This window comes from Kryptolebias marmoratus, linkage group LG2 (genome assembly GCF_001649575.2).
Source record: "Kryptolebias marmoratus isolate JLee-2015 linkage group LG2, ASM164957v2, whole genome shotgun sequence".
In the NCBI taxonomy this organism is placed as follows: domain Eukaryota; kingdom Metazoa; phylum Chordata; class Actinopteri; order Cyprinodontiformes; family Rivulidae; genus Kryptolebias; species Kryptolebias marmoratus.
This window is the reverse complement of record NC_051431.1, coordinates 4,442,010-4,467,168: the sequence shown is the minus strand read 5'-3', so window position 1 is coordinate 4,467,168 and position 25,159 is coordinate 4,442,010. Positions and strand designations below refer to the sequence as shown.

General features: G+C 38.2%; 1 protein-coding gene across 2 annotated transcripts in view; it reads left to right on the top strand.

The window, feature by feature from the left end:
- The window catches only part of gab2 (GRB2-associated binding protein 2), a 40,867-nt gene that overhangs the window by 3,335 nt on the left and 12,373 nt on the right, over positions 1 to 25,159 (top strand). For both annotated transcript variants that reach the window (XM_017416447.3, XM_017416446.3), the window contains exon 2: positions 16,854 to 17,154. In XM_017416447.3, the coding sequence (XP_017271936.1) occupies positions 16,854 to 17,154 (301 nt within the window). The remainder of the gene's footprint in view (positions 1 to 16,853; positions 17,155 to 25,159) is intronic.

Here is a 25,159-nt window from a genome sequence, read left to right as displayed (position 1 = left end):
AATGGCCAGAAAAAGCACAAGGAACATGAAAACAACTGACGAATGAAACCCAGCAACTTTTGCATGGTTCATGTGAGGTAATTTTACTTAACTGTCAGAGAGCAAACTGCTTGCTTCATCATGACGCCTTCATTAACATTTCTTTTAATGGTAGCTGCTGCATAAACAACCTTTCTGATCTAATAGGCGCTGCTTGTACTTGTTACAAAATCTGTTTTGGGTGATTTGACTGCAACTGGTCAGCTCTGACACCTCTGTTCACGCTTGATGATAAATTGTGTACCCCACAACTTTTTGTGTTTAGATGTCAATTATTATGTCAGTTTTGTATGCAGATACACACACACAGAAGGTCTGCTGATGTTTCTGTTAAAATGACATCACATTCAGACAACCATCCATTTTCTTTACCTGGAGTCGTGAGGAGCTTGGTGCCTATCTCCAGCATGCACTGTGCATGAGGTGGGGTACAACCCTGAACAGGTCACAAGTCCATTACAGTGCCACATAGAGACAAGCATTCGCTCTCTCACACCAAGGAACAATGTAGAGTTCCCAATTAAACTAACATGCATGTTTTTGGTCTGTGAGAGGAAACCGGAGTAACCGGAGTAAACCCACACATGCACAGGGAGAACATGCAAACTCCACCCAGAAAGGCCTCGGGCTGGGAGGCGATCCTGCAACCTTCTTGCTGGGAGGCGACAGCACTAACCACTGCACCAACTGAACTATATTATTTTGACATTTCCACATTTCAGAGCCATTTTGGTCGGATCTTTGTTCAGCGTTATCACTTAATAAGCTCAATTACCAAAAAGATGCAATATAAAAGAAAAAAGACACATACAGTGATTAGTGATTTCTGAAAGCTCAGTGTTGGAGCAAAGACTGAAGATTTTAACCTATAAAAATCCACAGTCCAATGACAGTTGTTAGCTGATCTCTACACCACTTCATTGTGAACATAACATCAGTGCTGTGTTTAACTAGACAAATATAATGTGACATAATGTTACTCAGACTGTTGTCCTTTGACTGACACAGCACATTATATCTCACAGTGACCACAGTGGGTCGGTTCAGTTGGAGGTCGTACAGCTTAACTCAGGACAGATTGTGTTCAGACTACCGATCTGCGGATAAAATGGGTCCAGACCACCTGGACCAACATAGTTATTTTTAAAAAGAAAATTATATTTTTTACATTATGACTTGGAAAAATAAATGATGAAACCTCCTCAGACAAATTATTATTATTTTTTTAAAAACAAAATTTTTCTTTCTTTTTCTTTTTTGGATTTGTCATGTCCTGGATGACTGAGAATCGACACCAGCATACTCCTCAGACATCCTCCACCCATCTAGATAGACCCGCCTCTTTTGACTTGTCAGTGTTGACCTATGCATGCTAATAAGTCATGTAAATGAATCATGCATGTGTGCATGAATCATACTTATGCACACAATATGAATTACACATGCAGTGTGTCATTTCGTAAACAATTCCTGTTCTCAGGTCAGGATCAAGCTGCTGTTTACCAAACTCTCCCATATGTCAGTTGTTGTGTCTCAGATCACAAACATGTCTGTTCAAATACGCTACGACTCTACCACATTCCAGACAGATCATATCGGCAAGGTAATATCTGCTGTGGTTTGGGTTTTTTCTTTTTTTTTCACCTGCTGACGGTCTCACAGGGTTTTGCTATCTTGTTTTGTGGATGGTATTAAAGTGGAAGACACGTAGCCAGAGCAGCAGCATCGGCCTCTACCCCACCTTCAGCTGCCGGGTCTGCTGTTGTTTTGCAGAGGGGCTTTGGGAAGTTCTTGCCCTCAGAGGTCAGCTTTCAACGCCTCCCAGTTCCTGCTTTGACAGACACCCGGCTTTCACACAGGCATTTTTTGTTCCATGTCATCTGAGGGCCTTCAAGCTACAAAACTGGAATGGCTTGATGTGACAGCCGTATCAAAGTTTTTCTTATTGTTAGATGTGTTCACTAAAAATAATTCCTTGAAGTTCAAATAAGGAGAAAAACCTATTATTGTCATTGTTGTCAGTCTCTTGATTACTTTTTACATCCAGTTGTCAACAGTATACCCAAAACATTGATCATTGTCTCCTTTTAAGCAGAGTAGGCACTTAGTTTTTGACACAAAAGAGCAAAATGAAATTAAGTTTATTTCATAAATTCTCAATTTTGGCTCAAGTCTTTGGTTTGCCAACCTTAATCATGTCTTTCTTTATTTATTTTTTTTGTCTTCCAAAAACTCAGCAGTGGCCCTTTTTTAAACTGCTGTCAATCTATCCTGCCCTATTTTCACTAACTCTTTAAACTTAGTTCATGTGCTTTTGGTCCCAAACCTAATTATTTCACCAATAGCATTTACCAGACTTGCTTTGGATGTTACCTTCTGGAAGTGTTGTGACTGAGGTCTCGTGACTGGGAAATAAACTAAATTGGCAAGAATTTAAAACCATTTCTGTGTGTTAGGTTTTTATCAGCCGTGCCTAAAATAGTGCCATTCTGAAGGAAATTAGATCTCAGAAATACTTTTCTTCTTTCCTGTCTTGTGATTTGGACCAGCTGTGAGATGGTTTTATTTACTGAAGTGGTGAAAGGCACACTAACACCATGGTGGCTACATATGAATGGAGCAATGATAAAAATTTCCCAAAAAATCAACAATGTAAGGTAAAACTTATTTTCCTTGAGAGGGCATTCTTTGTACAGCTATAGATCACACACATCTTATATGTGAGCAGCATACTAGGAAAATTCAAAAAAGTTAAAAAACAAAAACAACTGGACTTCTATTCTGTAGTTGAAGACGTTTTGCTTCTCATCCGAGGATCTTTCTCAATTCAGAAATAGATAGTGTGGAGTTGAGCTTTTAAAGCTGAGATGTGATGTAAGCTGGATTGCTTGCAAATTGTTCTCAATCTCCTAACAATGGAGGCTCGTTAGGGTCATTGTTTGTCTGACTCACTGATGGGCCACTCTGGTCACATGAGTGCAGAGTGGCCCATCAGTGAGTCAGCCCTTGATTGACTTAATGCAGGGGTTGGCAACCCTGGTCCTCAAGGGCCACTATCCTGCGTGTTTTACTTGTTTCCCTGCTCCAACACACCTGATTCAGTGGTTAAATTACCTCTTCATCTTCTGCAGAAGCCTGTTAATCACCCATTGATTCAAATCAGGTGTGTTGGAGCAGAGGAACAAGTAAAACGTGCAGGATAGTGGCTCTCCAGTACCAGGGTTGCCTACCCCTGACTTAATGCATACCCATGTAGGGTGTTAGTTACCAAGAGTCTGCAAGATCTCAGCATTTTCCTCTTTTTGAGTTTGGGAAATTTAGCTTATTGCATAATGTGCTTCTTAGATGTGCAACAAGTAACCACTACTTCGATATAAGTATTTTTTCTTTGTTTTAAAGTGTTTCGACAGGTACCCAAGTTTGCTCATCAGGTGAATTTGTTTATTAGCAGTTATTAAATCCTCAAAGTCATTTTTCATTTACATATGCAATGCTTTTTAAACAAACGAACAGATAAAACTATCTTAAATGTGTTCAACATCCTATGCCATCTTCAGCAGAACCCATCATCATTCAGGTGTTGTTACCTCACAGTTTCCAAATGAATCAAACAAAGGTTCAAACGTTTTTTTCAGCTAGAATAATTTTAATAAGGGTAGAGCAGTTTTGCAGGTTTACATTGATGAAACTCAGTTATGGCCTGACTGAATGTGTCTGGTTTAATTCTTTGTTGCGTGTGTATCATTCCCACAGTAGCTCATGACTGAGCATACACAAGTGTGATTCAGGAAATTCTTTATGTAATTAGAGTGGTTGGACAGAGACAAACAAAAGCTGAATGTCTGGAATGGACCACATCAGTGCTGCACCAGTTTTTGTTAGCAAAGCCTTCCCTCAAGTAACTTTCTTGTCACTTTTTCAATCACGAGGTCTGAAATGTCTGTCAGGGTCCAGCAGTCTGCCTAACCCATTGATCTCTTGATTAGGTTGTGGATCTATCTTCCCTACCTCTGTCAAGGCAAGGAGAGAAGCATTCTGGTATTGGAGTAGAATCTTAACATTGACGCTTGCTATGAAGGCACTGTGTGTTGATCAGAATAAATGTGGGGTTAGGGTTTGCCCAGTGGTTTTGTCTTTTGACTCTTTAGAGCACTTTTCATGTGTCACATTTACTTACCCTTGTTAGCCTAGTGCCTTTATACCAGTGTTGTCCAATTCTGGTCCTTGAGGGCCACTATCCTGTACATTTTAGTGGTTTCCCTTCTCCAACACATGCGATTCAATGGTTGAATTACCTCCTCAGTATGTACTCAAGTTTTGCATAAGCCTGGTAATGACCCATGTATTCAGATCAGGGGAGTTGAAACAGAGCAACATCTAAAACATACCGGAAAGTAGCCTGTAAGGTCCAGGATTGGACACCACTGCTCTATACTCTCCTAGAACATGATTCCCATCGATCTCATGGGACCTTTTGGGTGTTTGTTTTGAAGCTGTTCCAGCTATACTCCAGTAGCTTCTGTCATTCCGAATGTCCAGAACAAAAAACTGAAAAAAAAAACAAAACTCTAAAACTAGGATTAATACTCTCATCCTAGAGTAAACCATTGCAACCTTAATCACTTAGTCAGCACTTAAAACGGACACATATTGTGGAGGATACACCTGTACTCAACTGCTGCTATTAATGTCACATCATGGCCATCAGCAACAACAAAAACATCACACCAGCCAACTTCAATAGGTCCTGTGGTCAATGTGTTTGAGCCTTCTGTTTATCGTGAAATACAAATGACCCCTGTTTAGGAAAATAGTGTCCTAATAAAAAGATTATTTAGTGGATTTTGCATTAATAAGCTGTTTCAAATGCTGGTGTTGGCCTGTCGCATACATGTCTTAGTAGCTATTTCTTGTAAAAGGGGCGGCAGTGGCTCGGGAGGTAAGGGTTTGTCCTGTAACTGGAGGGTTGCCGGTTCGAGCCCCCGCTCTGTCAGCTGTCGTGTCCTTGGGCAAAGACACTTCACCTACCTTGCCTAATTGTGGTGGTCAGAGGGGCTCTGTGGGTTTGCCGGTGTGATGGCAGCTTCACTTCTGTCAGCCCACCCCAGGGCAGCTGTGGCTACAATGTGGCTTACCGCCATCAGTGAATGAATGTGAGGTGAATGGGTGAATGATTGTAGTGTGAAGCACCTTGGGGTCCTTGGACTAGATAAAGCGCTATACAAGTGCAAGCTATTTACCATTTAAAAGCTAAAACTTTTATTAAACTGATGTCTTAAATCTGATGTTTGTTAATGTGGGATGTAGTTGGTTTGTGGAAGAATGTGTGTATTTGTAGTTGATGGTGACAAAAACATGCATCAATGTCATCAACTTCATAATAGTACTGTTTGTTTGGATTATTTTTGGAGTTTGTCATGGAGGTGTTGCCAGATTTTGGAGAAGGTGTGAAACTGATCTTGCAAATAAAGAAGTGATGGCTACATAAATACAAAAATAAATTGTTTTCATATTGTTAAAATGGAACAATTCATTACCGCTAAGATATTTAGCATCAGAGATGTTAGTAATTTAATAGCTTTACTATCAAAACGTCTACCTTGAAACTTTAACAAGGCTGTTAGAATAATTGAATTTTCACTGTGAAATGGTTTTGTAGCAATAACAGCTACAATGTTCCTAACAAACGGGTTGATATGATGCGTTTCTTTTTTATGTGAAAATATTTCCCTTGCCGCAACAGTTTGTAGGAGTTGGAAATGTGTCAGCCAAGTACGTTGTGGTTGTGGTACACGTGGTTGCAGTTGTCAGATTAAAAATAGCTTTAAGCACAAATGTTTATCTGTATTTCATGGAAGAAATGATTAAGAATGCTAATACAATGGAAAAATAAATGTTTAGTTCTTAATCTCTAAACCTCATATAACTGGTAAAAGATTAGTATTTGAATTTGTTTTAAACTTAACAAAGCATCTCTTTTTCAGACCTTTTCTACACCTATGTTTGATAACTGTTTTGTGAGATTTTTCTCCTCTAAAAGGTCCCAAATTTATCATCCCAGGCAGGTCAACATGTGTCACAGTTCAAAACTGGTACATCTGTCCAGTTCTGATTCTAAATCTGCTGATCAATAACAACTCATTTCAGTAATGACTTAAAGGCCTAGTATTTCTTGAAGGAATGCATATCACTCACTGCCTTTCATTACAGAACTTTGAGGTTTGTAATGTTGCTAGTGAATAAATTTAGATTTCAAACTAAAACATAAAGAGATCATATAAACAGAAACAATGTTGTTTAATATTTAATATTGTTTGGTTTTACTCCATGTGTAAAATATATATGGTGACTTTCTGTTTTGCTCCTGGTGCTCTGATATGAGAGGTGTCATTCTTTTTTAAATCATAAAATTATTTTATCTTTCTGGTTTATATCCATATGACCTAGGGTAAATATTTCCTCTCAACAGTCTTTGGTGGATATTTATTTTATTCTGCACCTCAGAAATCTTGTTGATTTGTTATTCATGTATGCAGGTGTTCTGTAGCCACATGGCAACATGTTTTAGTGAATATTTTATTTGCTACTGAAGGTAAGAGATGATAAAGTTTTTGCCCGTGTGTGTGAGAGAGTGTGTGTTCATTAGAAAAATAATCTCATGAACCAAAGAACAAATATTAAATAAACTTTTAGTTTTGCTCATGATTGGATATACTTTTTTGACTGATTAACTTTTGAAACCAAATCAAATGGTCACCACATCCAACTGACCTTAGAAACAACAAATTGGCTTTAATTCATTAAGGTTTACAGATATTGAGCTAAAATTTGGTGTAGCAGCCAAGAATACAGCTAATTGACAATAGCCAACCCAAAAATAGCTAGAACTCATTCAATTTTAAAGGGAATGAGCTGAAATTTGGTGTGGTAGTAAGTAAGTCATTCACAACACATACTCCAAGTGTGACATCTTGTGATATTGCATGAGCTTGCCATAATGTCATTTTCAGGGTTTGACCAAAACAGTTACAAGTCCTTTTTTCAAAACTCTGTCATGAAAGGAGTCAGGTGAAATGCATTCCTTCAGGGAATACTAGGCCTTTAATATAGAAATGTTTCTGTTTTGTATATACCTTTTACATTAAATTTTTTCTTCTCTGCATTATGCATCTAAAGCTACCTTGCAGACATAAAAAGAGCAAAAGATGCTTGCAGCACCCCTCTCTTACGCGCTCATTTATGAGTCGGCAGTGATGGCAGAGCCAGGAAAAGTGAGACAAAGAGTTCTGATTGAAGATAGTGCTTCCCATTAGTTAAACTGTCAGTGTGGGCTTGTGCTAAAAAAGACCAGCCTTCTGCTGAAATGGAGACATAATGAGAGATTACTCGTTTTTTTTTTGTTTTTTTTTTAATAATGAAACTGTTCAGCTGCAAATTGAGGCTGATTCTATCTGCCGAGAGCTTTTTAGAGGCTGTTTTCATGTGATGTGCAGCAGATTTTGCAGATCATTGGCCTCGAGCAATAACCACATAAGGACTGTCGCTGCCAACAGCATCCTTATTCATCATCACACCTGTTGGATGGAGCTCTCTGTTGCAATCAGAAGATGACACTGAATGTGGGTATGTGGAATAATTTGCTGTAACTTTGTGAAAGGCTCCAGTCTATTTGCAGCAAACAGTTTTAAAGCTTATTTTTTGACTTCTGAGGAGAATATAAATGTTTAGATTGCACACATGTTGAAAATATTTGAAGTGTTTTGACACTTTTCTTCTGGAGAGGACTTTGCCCATGACCAACCTCCCACATTCCTTATTAACACATGTGAATATATAAAGAGAAAAAAGGATGAATTCTCCCTCCTGGCTGGGGACAAGTCTTGGCCTCAAGCCGAGGTGTTTAAGTTATCTGGATGTTTCATTAACAAGTGATGGTAGGATGGAGTGTGGCATGGATCGATGTGTTGGGGTCTCGTCTGGAATATGGAGGGTTTTGCCCTGGTCTGACGTAGTAAAGAAAGTGCGAAGCTGAAAGGCAAAGCTCTCAATCTGCTGGTCCATCTATGTACCAACCATCATGACCAAAATAATGAGATCTTGGATACAAGCTTCCTCTGTTGGATGGCTGGGCTCAGCCTTCGAGATAAGCTGACTCACTCTGTCATCCAATGAGAACTCAGAGTAGAGCCACTGCTCCTTCGTATTGAAAGGAGTCAGTGTAGGTGATTCAGACATCTGATTAGGAGGTCTTCTGGGTGCCTTCTTTTTGAGGTTTTACAGGTACATCCCATTAGGAGGAGACCCTGGGGCTGTCCCAGAACTCTCCTGAGGGATCTTATATTCTCTTTGGCATTGAAGCCCTTTGGGGTTCCCCGAGAGGAGCTGGGGAGTGTCGTTAGAGAGAGAGATGTCTAGGTTTCCCTTCTGGACCTGTTGTCCCCATGACTTGACCATGAATAAGCTAAAGAAGATGGATGGATGGATGGATGGATGGATGGAATTTATAGACTGGTTTTGGTATTCTCTGTGAGTGTCATGTACTGCATCTGTCATTTGTCAGTCGGTGTTTTAATGTTATTTTGTAAATCTAAGCAGTTTAACTGAGGTTGCAGAGGTGTTCTTAAGCATCTGTTGGATATAAACCTGGAGTTCTCTACTTGAGACTGTTTAACATCTATAAGTTTACTTTGCCGGGCACATGTGTGGAGCTTTAACCCAGGAGAATCTGCATCTCTTCATCTGTCATGGAAAGTGATGCGTCAGAGCTGCTGAAGATGAACACTGTTGACACAGTTTTGTTTGTAACCTTTTTTTCTGTCTCTCTTATAATTCTACAGAAAAGGTTTATTATAAACTTGGAATGGGACGGCTGTCTGGTTAATGTCTCACTCGGAGCGGATGTAAAACTCTGTGGGAGCTGTGTAACTTTGACGGAAACATTTAAGGTTTATTTGAGCTCACATAAACTGACAGCTAAATGTAGATACATGACACCTGTAAGGCGCTAAGAAGAGGGCACAGATACATTTTGTGGCATATCCAGCTAGTCTTTTCCTTATATTTCCCTTAGATGTTTACAAATTCAAAGCTTAGAAAACAGTGAAAGAACATTTTAAAATAAGTTTTTTTAGGCTATATGGAAAGTCAGACATGTATTAAATGTAACTGATTAAAATCTTCTGTCTTATAGAAACTCATTTGTTTCTGACCCAATATAGATTGGGGCTGTGTAATCATTGCTTTTGTCTGTCCAGCCAGTGTTGTCACTTATTGCTGCATTAACCAGAATTGCAATTCATAAGTGTTTTGGGATTCATTCATTCAGTGGTGTCCATTCTAACAGCTTTAATTAATGCTTTGTTAAACCATCTTCACTGCTGTTCTGAGCTTTCTGTAGAGATAAAAATGTTCTTTTATTTAGGCACCAAATGAGATGAAAAGACATTCATCTTTTAATATTTCCATTTTCATAACTCTGTAGAACTAGAAAACAAACTACAGATTGTTTAGAAGGGGCACACACAAATATGGTTGTTATTTTTTGAGAAATCTAAATTTGGTATTCCTGCCACTCAAAATGAAGAAAAAATAAACCACCTTGTTAAAGGTACTCATTATAAAGTCATGAAGACTGGACAAAAAAAAATAAAACTTGGGTATAAAATACAACTGAGTATGACCAGTCTAATGTAGGTCAGTCACATTACTCAAGCTTCTACGTATTTTTTGGCAAATTCAGCTGAGTGCTTTGTTTATATGCGTACCCACAATTCTGAATTGCAAATTAATTTATTTGGAAAACTGTAGGAATAAAATATTTCAGACTTAACCATCTCATATAGTTCAGGATAACCTTTTAGTCCTCTGCCAAGGAGGTATATGTTTGTTTGTTTGTCTCTGCACAAGTTTACTCAAAAAGTAATGAATGGATTTTGATGGAATATTCAGGAAATGTTGAGGTTGTCACAATGAACAGATTATAAATTTCTGGTGGTGATCGGGATCACAATCCAGTTCCTGCAGTTGTTTAATGACTCAATGTCTTTGGTGGAGGGTTGCGCTCTGAGTTCCTCAACATACAGGGATGACATCACATGATGATGTCGTCATTGATCAGTCCTGTTATGATATCACGATGATAATGGGTCTTGGCAGAGGTTTGCACTCTCTGAGTGCTTCTAGTTTATATTTGATTTCGTAGTTTGCAATGAGTACATTTAATTTATGGATGGCTAAATACTAAATCATATGTTTTATAATAAATAACATGTGAATATAGTTTAATTTTCCAAATACATAAAAATTTCCATCTAAAGTATGACTTTTGAGACAGTGAAGAGTCCTGGCTCAACTTTTGCTGAAGTTAATAAGCATTAGTTTGTAAATTTTGATTATAACAATAGATATTGTGATGATAAGATCAGTTGCATCAAACCTACATTTTTCTCACTTTTTACATTCTTTTCCATTATTATGATGCTCAAAACACTTTGTATGTTTTAGCATCTTAGCTGCTATCATCTAAACTGTGTGGGCATCAAGAACATTGGGAGTTGATCAGATTGATTAAATGTATTACTGACATACAGAGCATGAATGAATGGAATATACTGACTTTTGCAATATTGATATATCACAAATTGCTATTGATAAGACAACAACATTTTTTTATATTGTGCAGCCCTTACAATAATGGATAAGCACTACAACTCATTTGTTGTAGCTGAGATTGAACTGGATGTCGAGCTGAAGTGTTGCCACAATCTAAAACATTTAGCCAACAAAAGTCGGCCGTAGAGGAAACGATGTACGCATCAGGTGGTTGCACGGCTCTGGCACAGCTCTACACTATCAGTGTTTGTCCAGCTGTGTGTGTTGCAGCAGCAGCAGGTAATCCAGAAGAGGAGGAGTCAAAGACAACGACCTGCTGACTCCTCCTGCTTTCTTTTACTGGGAGCACAGGTAAACAAGACTGCTCTACGATTTAGCTTGAATAACACAGTTGTTTAACTTGGATGTTTGCTCATAGATGTTTAAAAACATGTTGACTGATTCCTATCATACTGCCTGTTGACACAGCCTACTACTAAACACACATGTCTCCCTGTCTGTAAAAGGCACACATTTAGTTAATTGTTTAAGCCACATCTAAGATGATTAGGCTGCGTTATTGAGGTGGAACAGTAATAAACTTGGTGCAAACAGATGCAACTGTTACACTCTCATTTCTCAGGTTTTGCTGTGGTTTATTTTCACCATGTTTCTCTGTCTCATGCTGAAGGCGAGAAGTGATAATGTTTTTGCCCATGCGTTTGTCTGAGTGTAGCTTTAGTAAAATGTCTCATGAACCAGTGGATTGATTTTTAATAATAACTTCAGCAAGTAATCATTGAATCACCATGGTGTGTTAAAAGTTGAGTCATTCCCAACATATAATTTGAGCACTAACTGATTGAGCAAGAATAGTTTTTCAAACTTTGCTATTAACTATTGGAGTCAACATATCTCATGAACCACAGGACAGATTTGAATGAAATTCTCAAAGTAAAAATTGTATGTACATTTACAACTGATAAATGTTTCAACTCAACTCAGTTCAAGATGGCTGCCAAAGCCAACTGACCTTAGGAAACACAAACATGGCTATAACTCACCCAGTTTGACAAGTATTGAAGTAAAATTTGGTGTGATAGTACCAGGAGATTGTGTTGAGGATGACTCTCAGCTACTAACATATCTCACCACATCTCACAACATCACATGAGACCGTGCACAATGTTGTTTACAAGATTTAAACAAATCAACTGGAACTCAGTTCCTCCTCAAAATGTTTTTTAGTTAAATCTTGGGCATGGATGACAGCAGGAATATTCAGTCCTTTAAGGCAATGGTCCTGAACCTTTTGTGCGCCACAAACCAGTTTAATGTCAGACAGTATTTTCACAGACCGGCCTTTTAAGGTGTGGCGGATAAATACAACAGAATATATGATACGACCAGCATAAAAATGGATATTTTGTAAATATAATAATAAACGTGAATCCACTGTGTATTCACATGCAACTTTATCAGCAGTGTCCTGGTAGCATCGCACCAGCAACATAACATGAGTAACATCCTCTCTGCCCCCAAGACTCTAAAGTCCTCATGGTAACATTTAAACATGCCTTTTCAAATAAGATACACCACAAAAACAAATATAAAGTGCATGAAAAGTACAACTCATGACGCTGAATCATTGTGAGCCCTGATCTTTTTTCTCTGCAATGAGACGATCAACCGGTCGTTGTGAGGCTTTTAATTCAAAATGGTATTCAGTTAAATGTTGGAGAACTACTGACACTCAACTATTTCAGTGAAAAGAATGCTTTTTTTATGAATTGTTTTCTTCCCACAGAGTCACTGTATTGCATTCTGACAAAAATAGAAAAGTTTGTACTTATCAGCATCCGAAGAAACAAAGAATGTGGCCAGATGAACTCGTTTTCATCCTATTTTTAGAAACCAACTCACTCAGAAGAATGTTTTGTATGGTTTTTGTTATTGGATGTTTTCCTTCCAGTCATCTAAAATAGATGCAGGCATGTTGTCCTTTGGCGCTCCACTGAAGTCTCTGTAGCTGGCTGCTATCAGCTCAGGACCAATGATTTGGAAAATGGCAATATCAAGTCTCTATGGGATGATTGAATTGGACTAAGGAGACAAAACTGCTCATCCAGAGATACGGATGGCTGCTCATCTTGGAGAGCTCCAAGTGCTGGCAGGCACGCTTTTGAATTTAGACCATTACAACAAGAACAACAGAAGAAGATTTTTAACTTAAAGGGATAGTCCTGTCAAATTTGAAGTGATATTCTGTTTATTTGTATTTGCCAGCCATCATCTAGTTCACTTGATCAGTTCGTCTAGTTAGTTAAAAGTTTACTTGATACCCGGCGGACTGATAGATTCAGCAGCCTCAGCACCATTGGGAACTACATGGTCTTTCTGTGCTCTGCACACGTACATTTGTGTAGTGACACGTGTTGTTCGGTTGAGAAAACAACGACAAACTAAACAAATGGTGTCATGCAAAAGTGTAAAGTTCAATATTAGCTCATGTAGCCTTCTCACACACAGGTATGTTGTTTTTGAGAAAGAGTTGTTTTATAAGCCTGAAAAATGATAAAACACTGTCACTCATTTGGATAGCCATTAGCCTAGCTTGGACGAGACTTATGCCTTTTTCTCCACACTCCGTGCTCAGACTAATGTTATGGCTGATAAGATACTAACTATTGATAACTATTAGACAGAACATCACTTCAAGGATGATTGGACTATCCCTTTAAATCATTTCAGTAATTTAAATGTTAATCCAAGAGTGTTTTTAGAAATACAAATTTGTTCTGAGCTTAATGTGTTTGTTGTTCTATTTTCTGCTTTGGTTTAATCTTTATTTGCCTTGGAACAGTGTAATATAATGAACAAACACCAGAACATGGTAGTTACAGCATGTACCTTGTGGTTTGCATTTTATTGCTCAGGCAGTAATGCTGCTAACACTCTGATTATGTAGCATGTCATTTGAGGCCTGGTTCAAAGCTACTTTGGTGTTCCTGAGGACTGTCTAGTCCAGTTGTTATCAAGGGCAATGTTTCTAGCCACCCCCACTTCTTTTTTCTGAAGAGCCTAAACTGAAGTCCTGAGGGGGGAGGGGAGAGTTCAGCCTAGTTTTACAGCTCTTATACTTCCCAGTGCATAGACAGTGATCAATGAGCTTAGACATGCTCTGCAGGACAGACTGTGGGTGGGTTCACTTGTTTTCTTCTGTCCTCCCCTATGATTCACTTTACCAGGGAGGTTTGCTCTTTTTTTAAAGGAGATGTACATATTAAATAAGCTGCTTCAAACTTGTTGAAAAGGCAGATTTGAAAAAAAAGATTAACCGTGACTAAAAACGTCATTCAGTCCTCATTTTTAGAGAAAACTGTTGATTATTTTCTCATTCTGCTGAAATATGTCATTCAGTCTCTTAAATAATTTGACTTTTTCTTTGCTTTTGAAGGCTTAATATGTCAGCCACAGCTGATAGATGCTTGGAATAACCCAGCTGGGTCTCACCGACCTTTTAAAACTGGGCACCCATCCAGGTCTCAATTAAGTGAAGCCTCTTTTTTTTCCCAGAAAAGGCAAAATATTTAAATGATGCTTACATTTCTCTGGATAGAAAAAAAGAATACTGCTGCGCTTGTTGTTTCTTGTGGCGTGTTGAAATGACTGTACTACATTTCAGTGGAATAAATTCCCACGGTTTGGAAAGTCTTAAGAAGGAAACTTGAGGAGTATCACTAATAACTTCTTTGGAATCTGCTGTCCTACACCTTCCAGTATTATTTGCAATGATGAAAAGTCAAAACAAGCCTCCTTTACTCAGAAATGATTGAATATTTTTCTGCAGTTGCACAATTCATCAGGGTTGAATAAACATGTCATCATCATCATCTATTTTTTTTTTTTTTCTTGTGCTTCTTGAGACTTCGGTTAGTGGCTCCAGCTTTTATCAGTGTATCAGTCTCACTGAATATAAAACAATATTTTTTTTTTCTACACTCTAATACCTTAAAAGACATCAGCTAAACACTGAAGATAACATCACAACCTTCACTTCCTGGAAACAAAGACACGTTTAGCTTCAACAGAACTAACCACATACAAAATGCTAAATAAAAATGTTGACTCAAATTTGTCACTAAAATATTGTACTTGGGTCTCTGGGTTATCAGACACTCTCATGATAAAATCTTGTTGGTACATTTTTTTTTTTTTTTTTTTTAATAAAATCCATGTTTTTGCATAAACAGACTGACTCAAACTGCTATCACAGATTTGTGAAACTTAAGGGAGGTAACTAAAAGAAAGGAATGAATGTTATCAAGATACTCAAAAAAACAAATCCTCAGATTTAGAACCCCCCCCCGGTTTTAATGGTTATATGGTTCAAACATACAATTAAGGCTTCAATATGCGTTTTGAGTCAAAATGCTCAAAGTAGTTGGGACCTTGCTGACATGCGAGCGTTCCCATTCATATTGCTTTTGAATTGACTGCGCCACAGCATTCTCTACAGTTTTACACTCCAGTCCAGTACGGGGCGATGAAGTTTTTCAACTTTCTGTTCAAGAAAAAGAAAACAGATTAAATAATCAAAGTAAGTCTTTGATTACTAAATTGTAAAAATATGTGCAACAGAATCATTTCACACAGTGTCTTGTCAAACAAGCATCCTTGTGTGCTTCTGCTTCTCATACTCATTGTCTTCTATGTCTGGTGTATCCTTGACACCACCTTTTTTAAATGGTTTTATTTTTGCACACACAGTAAGTTGTTGGTATGCACTATCAATGTGGTCACCATCAAGATGTAAGGAATTTACAAAGGTTTTCTTAAACCAAACAAGCCAAGATAATACAACTCTTTTTGCCCAAGCTTGTGGGTAAAACCCTAATATTTTCCTCTCTTTGATTTTTAGACTTTCCAGTCTGTTGGCAGGTTTTGTATAAGAAAGTAGATGTTTTCCACTATGGGAAATTTAAGTTTTGGTATCAGACTTGTTTCACATACGAGAAGCAGCACTCTGCTCTTTCCTGTTGTCCCCTGTAAGCCACTACGCATACTGACAGGTTGCCAACATACACACGTTCCCAGGACGGTGATGCCAAAACAGCTTCTTCAGCCATCAATCATTTCAAGTCAATGTCCTCTTAAAATAGAAAAGATTTTGTGTTCATGCGTCCAGAGGAGATTAAAGATATCTGCTGTGTGCGTTTGTATTTGTGGGGTTCGCTCAGGAGGGGAGGTGTTAGTCTTGCAGCAGTGGAGAGGGGGGCCAGCAGGATCCTGTGTGTCAGCAGCCTGCATGTGAGACATTGCCTGCTGGAAGTGCATCACTGGCACATGTCCAAACCCCCCAACCCTCCCCTCAGTCCTCCTTTTAGCCCCCTCTCTCTTCCTGGTTTATCTTCCTCTTTTGTTGTTGCAGCACAGAGAACAGAGCCTCTTTAGACGGGCACTGGAAAAATCATATGGAGCTGTGGCACTGAAGGCCGCTCTTCTTCCTGGATGTCTTTTCAAGTAATAAATAAATAAAAAGGCGTTTTTGCTTTGACAACAACGTATCTCGTTTTAGTTTACTTCCTCCTAAATTATTATTAGTTGCATTGTTCAAAAATGTCCCGCTCCTTTCTTAATATGCAGTTTATGACAAGGGATGATTTATTTCTACACCCTCACACAAAATGTTTAGAGATGATATGCACACAGGACTTGATTTGGAGTGGATCAGAGACGTGTCTTTCACTCGTTCTCTCGTAGAGGAAGGAGCCTGCAGTCTGTCAGTGAAGCTGTCATGGAGGAGTGTAGCTTCTCTTCGCTCAAAGAGGGATATCTGCACAGGAAATACGTTGGGAGGGAGTAAACACCTGCTCGCCCTCCTCCCTCCCCACCCCACAGTCGCTCACATACACACCAACCACACACAACCACATGTGTTGCTTAAAAAGGCAGACTTGTTTCTCTTAAGTCTGTTTGATCAACAGTTAACACCACAACTGGATTCCAGCTGTTGAGTGTGTTACCATGACTACACTTTGTCTCATACACCGTAAGAAAATAAATGTAACCACTATTTTTGTTGTTGTTGTTTTGCAGCAAAATAATTTTTAAGTTTCATAAAAATATGCATTTTTACAGTAAAATGTGATTGTGTTGGTTTGATTTTTCAGTGTAACACGATTATGTTCTTACTTTTTTTACTTTTTTTTTTTAAATTCCAGGCTTGGAAGAAGCGCTGGTTTATACTCCGAAGTGGCCGTATGAGTGGTGACCCCGACGTTCTGGAATACTACAAGAACGACCACTCGAAGAAGCCCATCCGAGTCATCAACCTGCACTGCTGTGAGCAGGTGGACGCCTGCCTGACCTTTAAGAGGAAGGAGTTCCAGGACAGCTTTGTTTTTGACATAAAGACTTCAGAACGCACATTTTATCTTGTTGCTGAGACCGAGGAGGAGATGAACAACTGGGTGCGCTCAATCTGCCAGCTGTGTGGTTTCAACCAGTCAGACGAAACTCACGGTAAGGACCCTTGATCTGTAGTTCTTCTTCCAACTTCCTTTTTATTTTTAATTAAGAGGAATTACATTTTAAATAGGATACAGTAAAGTTTAGTATCCCTGTTTATTTTTCTTTTAAGGGGGCTAAAAACCATATCTGCTCTTTTGTTGTTATTGTAATGGAAAATTTCAAATTTTTTAAAAAAGCTGTTTTTTAAATTACATTTTAAACCATTATACAAATTATGCTGAAATGATTTTTCACTTAAACAAACAATTAGAGTAATAACCCATTAAACATCAGCAACAACTTTCTGTCAGCCTAACAGTTTAGCATGTAGTAAACCTGATTTTCTATGTTATTTATAAATTTGGCCTTTATCGTGCATTTTTTTTTGTTTTATGGACTAAAACACAAAAATGCCTTCCTATTATTAATCTTCCTCTGAGTTTGTTTTGTAAAACTGGGCATCTTAATTTTCTCACATAGGTTTGCAGACAATGTAAGCAGCATTCAGTCCGGCCATTTGATGTTATTGGCAATTACATTTTTTTTCCATCTTTGTTATTTAAGAGAGTGGAAAAGGAACCTCCCTGCCAAATAAATGAACACAGTGTCTGAGCCCATTCATTGATTTTTCTCTTAATTTTCTTTTGTTAAAGTAAGCCTCTGATCTTTGTTTATTATGTACAGTAGGATGGAAATTATTACTCTGTGGACCTTTTATACAGATTAGGTTCTGCACATATCAGAGTCAGAGCTTCTGTTACAGATCTGTGAGACTTCAGAGTGAAGCTGACACTGACAAAAGGATAATGAATGAAGATCCTATCAAACCTTATGATGTGTCCATGTGGTGATGTTTTTCAGTAAATCTTAGATTTAAAGCTTACGATAACATCTAGTTAGCTGTTTAACTTAGATTTTGAGATAAAACAGTAGCAGGTAGGGAAACTATAGCTAAGTGTAGCAGCACTGAATGTCTCTGCCAAGCATAAGAACTAAATTCAGTAGTGTATTTTTCACCATCTTTTGGGAAAATCCCCTTCTTGTATTCCTAAACAACCAGATTGTGTTCATGCTGTTGTTTTCCCGCCATCTGGCAGCTGGTGGACGTTATAATCTTTGTGCACATGGCTGATCATCTGTAACGTGCAACATGTCAAGGTGTGGAATAAATAACAGTTTTGGAGTGTGTAATAAACCTCACATCACAAAAAGATCCCTCGGGTCCACGTTCAGTAATTAGCGAGGCCATGTGATACTTCTTGAAGTGTAATCAGTGGAGCTAGCAGGGTACAGCTAGAGGATTGGCTTTGGAGGGAAAATGCTTTAGTGGTGACAGCTGAAGCAGCGGTTCCAGCTCTTGCAGTCTGAGCAACACGCAAGGCTCTTCTTGTCATGAAACACTGTTTTCACAGAAATGTTTAGTTCCTTTTTTTTTAGAGAAATCTCATTTGAAACTAAACTTTTTATCCATTCAAATGCTTTTTGTTCCCTTTTTAGCTGATCTTAAATCATAGGGGAGAAGTTTAGATTTTGTTAGCAAGCTGCTCCAGAAAACCCGATGCACCCAAATTCAGAGCAAAATCACAATTTTCAGCATTATTTGTGCCTTGGGCTTCAATTTTCAGATAGACGGAGCAATGCACTTCAATGCTAATGTCATTTCTGAGTGCCTCAATTCTCTAAACAAATGTTGTAGGAAGAAAAAAAAAATCTTTTGCAATTTATTAAAAAAAAAAAATCTTGTTTTCAGTATGTTCACACACAGATCTCATTTCCTGTTGTGCCAATGCATCTTGTGCAAAAAACGCCTTATTGAGACATTTCAGTACCATCGGCTCAGACTGTATGTCCTGTGCACACAAAGGGGTTCATATTCTTCCTTGTTTTTGTTCCATTTTCTGCTCATAGTTTCTCCATGCAGGACACATGTTTTAAGAAGGGACGTGATAAGATGCACAATGTATTTTATGGAAAACCTGCTGTGCACAAAGGGGGTTTTTAAAGCCTGTTTTTCCAATTCCTCGAGTTGTTGACATTTATGCAGATGAAATTCTCTCATCTCAATACTTTCTGCCTGCTCCCCTAAATGGTATCGGTTTGTCAGTGCAGCAGTGGAAACAAATGGTCATGTACCTTTGAATGTTTTCATCAACACTGGCCTACCAAATAGTTGTGGTTTTATATGACTGACAAATGAAACAGACTGCTGAAATTCCTGAATGTGTAGGTGTGCAGGAATATTTCTTATATATTTCAGCAGCCAAAACTTATCTTTTTTTATTATTATTATTTATTCAAAACAATTTCCTAAAAACAAATCTAATCACATGCACGTGGGTCAATTTGTGTGTGCTTGTTTGTCTGTAGCTTCAGCAAAATATCTTTGAATCTCTCAAAGTAATAATGGAGGCGGGCGATACGCATGCTAGCCCTTTAATTCATCGGAGTATCATATAGAAGGCTGTTTATTTGTGTTTACTACAGTTGTGTGAGAACAAATTAAATTTTTCAATAAATATTCTCGCTGTGTGTGGAAATTCTCAGCACATTTCTGCCCACTCAGATGCCACCTGTCACTGAAGCTGAAGTTGACAGTGATCATCCCCTGAAAACCAGCTGCTTTCACACCTGTAACACACAGACCAGTCCTCTGGTGTTATCTTATCTGACATATGAGGTCTTGTGCTTGTGATTAATATTCGATAAAGTCACTCAGATGTGTGAATGTTAATTGGAAAAAGAGCAGAACAAGTTCAACATATTTTGGTAGCAGAGGGATGCAAGGCAGTTACCAATGTGAGTCATTGTATCATCTAACAGAGTGGGAATTCCCTCTCAGAAAGTAAACAGGCTGCGTTTTAACATGAGACTTTGGTTCCAGTATGGAAATTATACGCTGACGGAGTCAGCAGAAGATACACACAATGTGTGTTTGTTTTCATACAAAACAGGCTGAAGGTGTTAACCAACCTTCGGTGCACGAGCCTGAGCTCCTCGGAACACTGAACTGGGAGTTAAACTAGCTACAATATGTTGCACAGTGTGCACACCCTTCTGCAGAATTGTTGTAAATAAGATTAACTATGCTTAGCTAGATAAGAGTCTGACTTAAGGAGTGCTAAAGTATTTGTGTTTTTGTTTTTGTTCCAGAGGATTTTTGCCAGTATCAGTTTATTTAGTAGACACCTTGATCTAAACTCCCCTTGTGTCATTCAGCTGGCCTAATCTGAAGGAGCAGGCTGCTTCTCACCACGATCAGGAAGGATGGCCAAGGGCAATACATGACAGTTAATTGTTACACAACTGATCCTTTGTCATTCTGTTTCATTTTGTTTCAGTTTCTCCCCCACATGCACTTTCCCACATCACGCCCTCACAAACGTTGTTGCCAGTTTTGTCACACGTGCTAACGCTTTTAGTTTTCTTGGAATTTAAATGCTTCTTCTCCAGAAGTATCTTTACATTTTTAGTTGTTTAGATTTTGAGCAGTTTTAGTAATATGAAACCGTGTTTAGTTAAAAAGTAGGTTCTGTAAAGTTGAAGACTGAACATCACAATAAGAGAATGAAAAAGGGAGAATAAACCCAGCAGCAGAGTGAGGAAAAAACATCAGTTTGTCTTCCAGACGTTTAAGCCTATAGCAGCATAACTAAGGTATAGGTCAGGAAATCCAAACTAACTCTAACAAAAATGAAAGTCTTGAGTCTTGTCTTGAAGCAGACGGGGTGTCAGCCTGAAACAGAAACTAGTTCAATGGGGACAAGTTTCAGCAGTGCAGTGGGAATGAAACACAGCTGACGTGGAACATGTTTGCTCTCTGCAGAGCGTCTCACACGAATCCAAACTCATTTGAGAAATTCAAATTTAATGTCCACTGGGTCCCCCACACAACGACATGTGGACAAAAAACTGAACCAGTTTATCTGTCTGCACTACAGCTGGTAGCTCACTCTGTCCTCATATCCAAACAACAACTAAATATACCAAACTGTGGTTCACCGCAGCCTTTAGGATACTGTGCAGGATAGCGTTTGTAGTGGGAGGTGCTTGTAATTACTGGACGTAACTTAAGTTCTGTGTTTATTGTTGCCGTCAGCATACCGAGGCTAACATGCTGCTTCAGGTAATAGGAAAGACTTTAATGGACTTGTGTTTTAAAGAAAGAGTTTACTCCAGTAGTTTTCCAAATATATTTATGGAAAATTCTAAAATGTGGGTCCGCACTCGATGTAATCAAACCACGTTTATCTGCATACTTTACTCAACAAATTTGAACGCAAATACGTACAAATACGTACCAGTACATGAATATTGTATCAAAACTGCATCCAAATCCATGTTGCCTTTGTTGACCTAGTTTCAGTCACTTTGGTTGTTTCTGTAAATAAACAATCACGTGGTAGTTGACAGCCAATCACAAATTTTGTGTTAAATTTTGAATTTAAGACTGCGTTAATCATCAATCTTAAAAGAAATTGTGCAAATTTTGTTTCTTAGTTTGTAATTTATTTTTTTATTTGTTTGTTTTTGATTGGTCTTCATGACATCGCAATGAGTAACTTGCGTAACACCCTGATTTTGGTGTAAAACATATTCCAGTAGCTTTAGTGAGTTTCTGACAGAAAAAAAAGAAATACCTAACCGGCTATGACCGCCTGAGGAACTGGAGATGTTTTCCTAATCCAGATGAAATAAATAAAATCTGGACAAACAATATACACAAATCCACGTCACGCTGACTTCCATCAGGCTTTTTGCTCTCCCTTTAAAAGAGAGCCTGCATTTTCTCCTACCAAAGTGCCCTTTAGCTGCATTGATTTTTGTTGAAATAATGACTCCATGGCACTGGGAGGTCAGGTTTCTACAGCTATGGAGCTGTCTGAGGACAGTTTTCCATCGCTGCAACCGCTGTGCATCTCGCAGTAAACAATAAGGCCGAACGGCTTCAGATGGATGAAGATCCATTTGTGTTTGGGGTTTATGATGCATTTTATTTTTTTGGTGCAACTCAACAGCTGAACAGATTCATGCAAGAGCAGAACAGAACTGTTGTTTGATTTTGAACAAATGTAACAAACGGCAAAGACTTTTCAAAAGAAAATGGACGATGATGTAAATTTGTGTGTATTATTTTAACTAAAGCACTAATTTCCCCAATCGGACTCATTGCATCACGTTTCTTTGTTCTCACAATCTGCTGTTGGGTGTTAGCGCAGTTGTCATCAGATGCTGCTGGCTGGCTGTGTGGCGTGTGTCTGCACCCAGAGAGGACCCCCCCCCCCCCCCCCCCCCCCCGAGCCCAATCTAATGAATGGAGCATAATTTTGTCAATCGTGGGCTTTGTTCTGCTTTCTGCTTTCTGTTTGAACTCAAAGACAAGGATCATCCCCAGCAAAGGACGAGGATTTTACTTGTCAGCAGTCCTGTTTCAGGACAGCTCCCGCTGTTTTGTTTTTCTCATCGTTTGGCCTGTTCTTCTGTCTACAGAGGGAGCTGCCTTTTAACCACTTCAACTTTTACCCTCAAGTTTGTCAGAAATTTGAGGCAAAGGGTCATCAAAACAGCTACTTATGCAATTGTTTCAAAACATTTTATTTTTAAAAGTCCACAATATTCCACTGATATGGTGAACAAACCAGCTGCATGCTGATTATGACTTTAGAGTACTCAGTTGTTAAAAAGTAAAAAAGGTTACAGTCGAATGTTCTTAGTAAACAAAACTTCCTCTTTTGCTAATTCACAAAAATGAAACGTAATCAAATGATTGCACTTTGTCGGAAATCTAAACTTACCAACAGTGAGTAAAGTGGAACCTGCTTGGGAAATGTTGAAGCTGTGGTCATGATTTATTTTTCTTTTTAACATTGATTAGATCTAAGAAATGTTGATGTCATCAGTAACTAGAACAGGAGTTTCACAAAGAGCAACAATCACTATTAAACTAATAAATTGAGGTATATTGTGAAATATAAAAACTCTAAGAACACTTAAATGTTTTGAGAATCTTACAGTACATGTATTGTTGCTCATATGCTAATTTTTTTTTCAGTCCAGGATCAATTTAAGGAATTATTTTTCATTTGTACAGTAAATTTGTGATGGCTCTGATGTTCAAATTGTCTAAACTAAATTAACTTGGTAAAGTGTGTGTATTGCAGGTGAAATCATACACAAGCTTGTCTTTAATGCCATTTAATCTGTGTTTCAACACATACGTATTTATTTGAAATGCATAAACAATATTAAAAGTGTTATTTATTAGCTTTTGGGTCAGCTAGTTCTTGGTAGCATTTTACCCCTAACCATAAATTTCTTTTTTTTTTTCTTCTTTAAATTAGGCACGTAAAATTCAACCTCAACTCTAATTGTTTCAACTGTTCATCTCTGTCCACCCTGCTGCCGCGCAGCTCTACGATTAATGCTCTGTATGTTCACCACATTACAGAAATGAGGTCAGGTTGTTGAAAATGAGCTGCTGTTTTCAAATTTGCCCCGACTCTGTAATTCATTGTCCCTGATGAGGCGAGTCTCTTAGGTGATTGATTATTCCAGTGTACTGAGGCAAACCGATGTTGCAGTGTGGTCCAGTAGGGGTGGTCACATGATGCTGCGAGGCGGGGGCTCAGGGATGTAATGTAATCAGCCAATTCTGCCGTTGGTTCTCTCTGCTATTTTCAGTGTGGAGAACGATGCAGCTTTATAACTTTGTTCTCTTCAGATATACTCCATCCAGTGCTGGCTCGACCCATCTTAAAGCAGTTTAGCTTCCAGACTTTCACTAACCACACTTGCAAATGGACCCTGTGATCTTATTGGATATGCTGATGTTTTGTAGTCAGACTTGCCAGATTATTGTAGAGCAACTAATGTGTACATACACCTGAATCTGTAGTAAAAACAGTTGAGTACTCAAATCCTTAAGGTGTTGCATGGTTTGAGATTAAAATACAACATAAAAACCCAGTTGCTTTTATTTGAAGATATGCTGACATCAGTTGCATGACCTTTCTGTCCCTCGAGGGTCTTCCCTAACACCAGGCCACCCCCAAAGATCCATGAAAGAAATTTAGTTAATTAGCTCATTGTATATGTTTGATTCCCGAGGCTTTAAGCTCAATCTTTTAAGTAACCATTAAGGAAATTGCAATTTCGTAGAACTCTAATTAAAGTCAGCTGGACAGAGTGCACCTTCTGTTATCTTCTATACAAATATTTATAGGATGTCATTACAGTACAGATTAAAAAAATAAACATTCAGATAACCCATATTGCTTCAAAATATCTGTAGATTTATTTTGTTTTTTGCATAAAATTTGAGATCAAATTAGGGGATGTTCTCATCTAATTCTGGCCAGACTTGGAGGAAATGAGCGCCTGACAAAGACGTTCTTGTCATGAGTGATGCAGCATAGTTCTAATTTTGGCCCCCTGAGACCAGCAGCTAGCTTTTATTAGATTATGGCCACAGAGCCAATGAGACAGAAGGTGATATATTACTGAGCAGAATTGGAAAATTGCTCATGAACTTTAGAGCTCCTTTGACCTAGAATAGTGGTGACTCACTCACAACCAAAAGGGGTCTTTTAATGCACTGCATTAGATTGATTGTTACCTTTTTTAAGTAAAGGAATCTTATGGGACCAGCGTTTTAGCTTTTTTTTTTTTTTTTAGATATCTTGGTATATGTTGATTGATCAATGTGTCCATAAGAAAAACATTGTCTGTTATTGGCATAGGCCTCATAACATACATATATATATTTTACAACCCCAAGTTTGAAAAAGTTGGGATGTTGTGTAAATTCCCTAATTCCATATTTTGTTCACAATAGATTACAGTAACCAAATAAAATGTTTGTACCCTTTTTTTTTTTAAAAGAAAAGGGTAGTTTTGAATTTGCTAGCAGCAACGTATTTCAAAAGTTGGTATGGGGCAACAACATTGTAAAAGTAAGTGGTATAAATGAGAAACAGCTGGAAGAGCCTTTTGCAACAAATTACGTTAATTAGCAATAAGT